This window comes from Sturnus vulgaris, unplaced genomic scaffold (assembly GCF_052056855.1).
Source record: "Sturnus vulgaris isolate bStuVul1 unplaced genomic scaffold, bStuVul1.hap1 Scaffold_157, whole genome shotgun sequence".
NCBI classification, from domain to species: domain Eukaryota; kingdom Metazoa; phylum Chordata; class Aves; order Passeriformes; family Sturnidae; genus Sturnus; species Sturnus vulgaris.
The window spans coordinates 4039346-4046973 of NW_028276074.1; the positions used below are offsets into that span (position 1 = coordinate 4039346).

Below are 7628 nucleotides of genomic sequence, written 5' to 3' on the forward strand. Positions count from 1 at the left end.
GATGGATCCCATCTGGTGCCAGAGACACCTGTGAGCATCTGAGTGGCTCAGCAGATCCCCAGGTGCTTCCTCCTGGATTACAGGGGTCTGTTCTGCTCCCTGTCCCCATCTGCCAGCTCAGGAGAACACTTGTCCTGAGGTCAACCTGTCTTAGTGTTGAAAACTCAGGCAAAGTCCTGATGTACCTCAAACCTTTTCTCATCTTTAGTTACTACATTCACTGTAGAGAGCCTGGTGCAGGAATGGCTAGAAGAGAAAGGCCATAGCCAGATCAACTTGGTAAGGCTAACAAAGTAGGCCTCAGCCTCAAGGACACAGTGTCCCTGATAAGAGGAAGGCATGTAGACTTGAGAAATACAGGATGCAGATGAGGAACAAAAGGAGCTCTGTTAACCACATGAATGCCGAAGTGCTTAGCTAAGCAGCACATCTAGACCAATGAGGAGCTAAGATTTTGCACTATGCATGAGCTAATTAAGCATTGTATTTAATCGCCACTCTGCGTACCAATAAACGAGACCTTGCTGATGACCACCTGGTGTCCGCGTCTCCCTTCTCCGACAAATGGTGACCCTGACGTCCCTCCGTCGCTGAAAAGAAAACGGGGGAGGACGCGCCACGGTCGGTGAAGTAGAGTTGGGGCCTGCTGCAACCGGGTCGGTGCCAAACGACGTAGGGAAGGCACCCTCAGGAGCTACAGAGGTGGTCCTGGGCCATACGTGCTGCCGAAGCCAGAGAGTTGCAACAGCGCTGACGACAAAAAATGGACAGGCAAGCAGCATATGATTTATTTATAGTGCATTTAGATAAGTTAGGGATAAAGGACATTAATCCCAGGAAGGACGTACCGGGGTTGTTAGCCTGGGGTTATGCTAAAGGGTTATTTGTTAACCCTCACAACGTGCATGACTTGAATGAGTGGCGTAAGCTGGGGGATGTGTTGTGGGAGGCGGTATTGGAGGATGATAAAACGGCAAAAAAGCTGGGAAAGATCTGGCGGGTAGTTCATAACGCGCTACTGAAGCAGCAGGCGGAGAAAAGGGCGGCACGGGAGGCAGTAGAGGCATATAAGAGGAACGCTCAGTATGGCGATAACGAGCCCCGAGCACCAAGTACAACTAAAGTTGAAATACCTATCTCTGGGGGAGCAGCAGGAATGACAGACATGGCTAGCTGCGCTTGGCCCTCTGCACCTCCCTTAGAAGAGCTTGAGGAGGATTCCGCCGCGGCGGCGGAGACAATTGCAGAAGGCGGAGTACCCCCGCCTTACGAGGGCGAAGGACCTCAGCCCAGCAACGAAAAATCCCCTTGCCGGTCTGAGCCTAGCGCCCCTAAGCCTGCCGCGGAGCCAGACCCTGTCCCTGGGGCGGAAAGCGACCTGTGGGAGGAGATGGCTAAACAACGAAGGGAGGCGTGGAGTATGTTGGCCAGACACGGCTTGGAGACTGGGGACGAGGGCGCTGTTGACGCAGCAAAAGCCTGGGCCTTTCCTGTAACATACACCCAGGGAGTAAACCAACAGGGACAAGCTGTGCAAGTGGGAACATATTCGCCCCCCGATTGGAAGTTGCTAGCCCAGCTGAGACAAACAGTGAGTCAGTTCGGTTTCCGGAGCGAGCCAGCTAGGCAGATGCTAGATTTCTTGTTCGACACATATTTGTTGCTGCCAAATGATTTACGGAGCATAGTGAAGCTGATTTTCACGCAACATCAGCAGCTGCTCTTTAACGCCCACTGGCAGGCTCTTGTCCAGGAATCAGTCGCGGTGCAGAGAGGTGCTGGAGATCCGTTAGCTGGAATCACAATAGATGAGTTAATGGGGTTAGGACAGTACCGCAGAACAGAGGCTCAAATGATTTCAGGGCCCGACAAGGTTAGGGAAGCCATGCGTCTAGTAAGGAGTGCTATCGATCAGGTCAAAGATAGCTCAGGCATACCCATGTATATGGGAATAAAGCAAGGAAGGGATGAATCCTTTGGGGACTTTGTAGATAAGGCTGCTGCTGCTATTGAAAAGGCAGGAGTCCCAGAGTATATGAGAGGGGCGCTGCTAAAGCAATGTGCGTTGCAGAATAGCAATGAGACAACAAAAAGGGTATTATCTACTTTGGGGGCCAATTGGACGATAGAAGAGGCATTGGAAAGGATGGCACTACAGCCGACAGGGGCGCAGGTTTTCTTGGTTAATGCACTAAAAGAATTAGGCTTGGGGCTGCAGAAACAAGCCGAGTCCACACAGTCACAGGTGTTAGCCGCTCTTGCTCCGCGCTTCTACGGCGGCCCCGGTCACGTCGGGGGACCACCGATCCCCTTCAGCGCGATGCTATAGATGTGGAGGCGGAGGCCACTTTCGGCGAGACTGCCGTGCCTCAGGGGTATGGTGCCAAAACTGCCAGAGCAACACGCATAACACGTCAGCTTGTCGCCGCAAGTCGGGAAACTCCCGGCGGAGCGCTCCTGGCAGCCGCGCCCGGACACAAGTAGCCGCCGTAACATCAGCGCCATCTCCTGTCTACAGCCAGCCACAACAGGGAGCCTGGGACTCGACTTGGCAGCCGCAGTAAAAACATCATTGATGACAACACGCCCCGTCAAGGTTCCAACTGGAATTCAGGGTCCGGTGACTATCAAAGGACAAGCCTATGGAGGTTTAATAGTGGGACGCTCCTCAAGTTCAATTGTAGGACTGTTTGTGTTACCAGGTGTTATTGACGCGGACTACACCGGAGAAATACAAATAATGGTTTACACTCCTTTTCCTCCTCTTACAGTTGAGGCAGGTCAGCGCATTGCTCAACTTATTCTACTCCCACAACTAAGCCGGGGCATACCACCACAGAGACAGACCCCGCGCAGTGACCAAGGTTTCGGATCCTCTGGTATTGCTATGCTTACAATGGACCTCCATACTAGACCCAAAAAGAAAGTGAAATTGACCTATGCAGGACATACGGTAGAAATGATGGGTCTCTTAGACACTGGAGCAGACACCAGCATTGTTTCTCCAGAAAAATGGCCCCAGAATTGGCCATCGCTGCAGACCAGAGATACTGTGACGGGCGTCGGAGGGTTCACCCTCGCCAGAAAAACGCCCCCAATAAAGGTCACTATAGATGGGCAAGATTTGGTGACTGTGTTGTCAGTAGTCGCGTTGCCACCCACGGTACATTGCCTAATCGGACGGGACATTCTCGCCCAACTTGGAGTCGTTTTATCCAACGAGCACCCTTTGGGGTAATCGCCATTGCTTGGACTTTCCCGATCCCAATCACCTGGACCACCAATGAACCGGTAATGGTTAAGCAATGGCCTCTAAAAAGGGAAAGTCTAATACAAGCACACCAACTCGTGAGGGAACAATTCCAACAAGGACACTTAAAACTCTCCACGAGCCCATGGAACACGCCAATCTTTGTAATCAAAAAGAAGTCAGGGAAATATCGCCTTTTGCATGATCTAAGAGCAGTAAATGAACAAATGGAAGCAATGGGAGCATTGCAACCAGGACTCCCCAATCCAGCCATGCTCCCACAATGTTGGCCTCTTTTGATTATTGATTTAAAGGACTGCTTCTTTACTATAGCCCTGCACCCCCAGGATACTAAAAGATTTGCATTTACCCTACCAGCAATAAATAGGGGGGAACCTGATAAAAGATACGAATGGACTGTTCTTCCACAGGGTATGAAAAACTCACCTACTTTGTGCCAATTGTATGTTGATGCAGCATTACAACCACTAAGAATAAAATGGCCCGATACAATCATTTACCATTACATGGATGACATCCTATTCGCCCAAGAAGCAACATTTACAGATGTTCAAATGCAGGAGATTCAAAACACCCTAGCGAAGGCATCTCTTGTGATAGCTCAAGAAAAGATACAGCGATCCACACCATGGAAGTATCTGGGGTGGTCTATTACAAATCAAGTCGTGCGACCACAAAAACTCCAGCTTGCTACGAAACTCACCAACCTGAATGATGCACAACGCTTATTAGGGGACCTGCAGTGGCTCAAACCGATTGTCGGGATACCCAACTCGTTACTGGACCCCCTCAGGCCACTGCTCAAGGGGACCGACCCGACCCTGCCTGTGACAGTAACGCCACAACAGAAGGACGCTCTCGACAGTATCATACGCTGTATCGAAGAAGGCTTTGTCTCCCGCCGAGATGTATCTATACCCATAGATCTCACCATTTGGAACACTCCCGGCCACTTACTTGGCGCACTTACACAACTACAAAAGAAAACGGGGGAGACACGGGTACTAGAATGGATAGTCCCACCTTTACAGACAAGACGGACAATCAGCACAAAAATCGAACAAGTGGCGACCTTGATCCGCAAAGGACGCGTACGGATTATGGAAATCACCGGAACAAGCCCGGCGGTAATTTATTTACCCTTGAAAAAGGAGGACTTAGATTGGTACCTTCTCAACTCTGAAGATCTACAAACGGCCTTGCTGGAAGCCGGAGCAGCTGTCCACACCGGACCGCTGATGCCACGTCACCTTCAGTGGCTAGGAAATTGGGACTGGATAGCGAAGCCACTACGATCGGAGCAGCCGATAGCGGGCGCCACCACAGCCTTCACGGATGCCGGGAAAAAGACGAGAAGAGCAGCGATCACCTGGAAAGAAGGCCCTCAGTGGAGGAATAAAACAATAGATGCAGCCCCAGAGGACAGTTTACAAACATTGGAATTGCTTGCTGTTGTATGGGCACTGAGTGAACTGCAAGGGCCTCTAAATGTAGTCACTGATTCGTTTTATGTAGCAGGAGTAGCGCAAAGAATTGAGGACGCCTCTGTAAAAGAGGTGCTAAACAGGAGACTTTACGAGCTTCTACTACAGCTGAAGCGGGCAGTAGGAGCAAGAACGAAGCCTTATTGTATCATACATATTAGGAGCCACAAGTGGGATGTAGGCTTGGGAGAGGGCAACGCCAGGGCGGATAGACTGGTTATGAATGTAGCAGATGATAGGGGGATTGAGGCAAGAGAGTCACACGCACGGTTCCACCAGAATGCCAGAGGGCTGGTGCGCGAGTGCAAAATAGGCATACAAGAGGCAAGGGCCATAGTAAGAGCCTGCCCCATTTGCAGTCATCACAATAGTGGGATAGGCCTTGGATGTGGGGTAAACCCTCGGGGTCTGGAAAGTAACGACATTTGGCAAATGGACGTTACACATGTAGCAGAATTTGGTAGGCTCAAGTACGTGCACGTTACAATAGACACCTATAGTAAGTATATCTGGGCTACAGCACAAACAGGAGAAAAGGCAATCCACGTTATTAGGCACCTGACAAGTTGCTTTGCAGTGATGGGAACACCCAGGGAGATAAAGACCGACAATGGGCCGGCATATGGTGGCAGGAAAGTAAGCCAGTTTATGAGACTCTGGGGAATCAAACACATCACAGGGGTACCACACTCACCCACGGGACAGGCCATAGTAGAAAGAGCCAATGGGACACTCAAGCAATACTTACTCAAACACAAGGTCGTAAACGATCCACAGGAAAGACTAGCTAAAGTCCTCTATGTAATGAATTATTTGTGTGTGTTCGGGGACAAATCTGAGCCGCCTGCAATCAGACATAGGGGGAAAAAGAAGGGTAACAAGGAAGGGAGTGCAAAGGCATGGGTAAAATACCGGGATCCAAAAACAGGAATATGGAGTGGCCCTGTTGAGGTAATATACTGGGGTAGAGGTTATGTTTGTGTTTCCACCCCCACAGGAACACTTTGGGTCCCTGCTAAGTGGGTGAAGCCCATTCTAGATGACCGAACTGGTGGAAAGATTCCTGAGGAGGCAGCTGGCTCCAGTCGACCAAGAGCGGATCCAGCAGAGGTTGACGGTGACCATACGGCCCTATTTACAGAAGTTGGGACGCTATAACAGCGCTGCCCGTGAGGCGCTAAAGCAGTCGCCACCGAATTGGGCTGATTGGATTGAAAGCCACGCCCACCAGGAAGAACAGCCTCTCAGCAGTCGTCCTTGTTGTGCGTGCGGGGGGCCGTGGTGTGAAGCCTGGGTAGCCCTGAAGTGCGGGGGCTGTGGGGACTGCTCGTGGGTAGAACAGAGAACGGTGTTTGGATTGTGGTGTCGAAAGTGCCAAGGTGAAGACCTAAGACACTCAGATTGGGGCCTGGCACTAGAGGAAGAAGCAGGGGTACCATATGCACAGATCCGGAGCATATATGAGGCACCGGAACAGCTCCTGTTAGCTTGGGCCCGGTGGGAGATTACTAATTGGCTCCGAAGGCAGCTCATCAGTGCGGGATCTCGCATTGTCGCTGCCAGGTGCAGGGATAAGGTGCCGCACCTGCCTTGGTCTCGGGTAGGACCAGTTAAGCCAGGTACCGACCCAGAGGAGGTATTAAATCAGTGTATAGAGAAAGTAAAGCAACTACAGATAACGAGGAGCAATACAGGGCGTAAAAAGAATAGGCCACCAAAGCAATCAAAATGATACTCATTGCATTGCTTACGCTTACTAACCTTGCTTGCGCAGGAGCTTTTCCAATGGAGCATGTGCCTCGGGAGAACGTGTGGGTAACACTCGCTAACATAACAAAGCAAGAATCAATCTGTCTAAGCCTAGGGGGAGTGCAAAACCCGTTTAGAACATGCCTTGTCGGCTTACCAGTATGGCAACCAGGAGAGTTTAAGGGGTATGTTAGCAACAACAGCCTAACTGCATTGACGAGTAACAGTCTAACATCAGGCTGCCCCGGTTGCAGCTTCGGCTTCGAACTGGCACAGCACGATGGATGTTGGCAGTGCCAAATCGTTCTAGCCCTAAATGGAACCCTAGCTTCCCCTCCAGAAGAGCTTGACCTTTTTGGGAGTGCTAGCGCTACTACAGGGAACAAGACCGGCGGATGGTTTAGCTTCGTGCCCCTAAATTCTGAAAACTATAACAGGAACCGGAAACACTGGGCGACCCTTGACTCTAGCCTTGAGTCGAGAGAAATCTACTCTCAACTTTACTCCAACTGTAACGGTAGTAGCATCACCGAGCCCAAGGCATTGCCCCCAGGTATATTTTTAATTTGTGGGGATCGTGCTTGGAATGGCATCCCCGTGAGGCCACAAGGAGGACCTTGCTATCTAGGGAAATTAAGCATGTTTCACCCCAATGTAACCACCCTCATGCAGCTCACGAACAAGACAAGCAGAGGGAAGCGTAGCCTACATGACCTCGATTGCACCAGCATAGGGTCACCACAGTTTTGGAGTGAATTCAAACAAGTAGTAATTGGCACCATCTTCGCCGGGGCAGCAGCCATGAAGGCTATGAACCTGGCCAAGCAGTTAGGGTGCTGGGCAAAAGATGAACTCAATACCACCTCCCAAGTGTTAGACATGATGGCCAAAGACGTCTCAAGCGTGAATCACGCGGTATTACAGAACAGAGCGGCCATTGACTTTTTACTCCTAGCCCAGGGGCATGGGTGTGAGGAGTTCGAGGGAATGTGCTGCATGAATTTGTCTGATCACTCTGAGTCCATCCACAAAAAGATACGAGACATGCAACAAAAGCTACACGACGTAAAAGAGGAAGATAGCTGGGGCATAGATGAATGGTTAAAAGGCCTAGGCCTTGGGGG

The 7628-nt window shown here is 50.7% G+C and overlaps 1 protein-coding gene across 1 annotated transcript; it reads left to right on the forward strand.

The window, feature by feature from the left end:
• The first annotated feature begins 1085 nt into the window (after positions 1-1085).
• On the forward strand, positions 1086-2329 carry LOC148218842 (endogenous retrovirus group K member 8 Gag polyprotein-like). The gene is made up of 2 exons (XM_088157774.1): positions 1086-1112; positions 1508-2329. The coding sequence occupies exons 1-2, from the start codon at positions 1086-1088 to the stop codon at positions 2327-2329; spliced, it is 849 nt and encodes a 282-aa protein (XP_088013900.1).
• The last annotated feature ends 5299 nt before the right edge of the window (positions 2330-7628 follow it).

Coding starts and splice junctions, on each gene's coding strand:
- LOC148218842 (XM_088157774.1), top strand. CDS start 1,086: ATGGCGATAACGAGCCCCGAGCACCAA. Junction 1,113..1,507: donor TAACGAGCCCCGAGCACCAA/GTACAACTAAAG, acceptor ACATACACCCAG/GGAGTAAACCAACAGGGACA.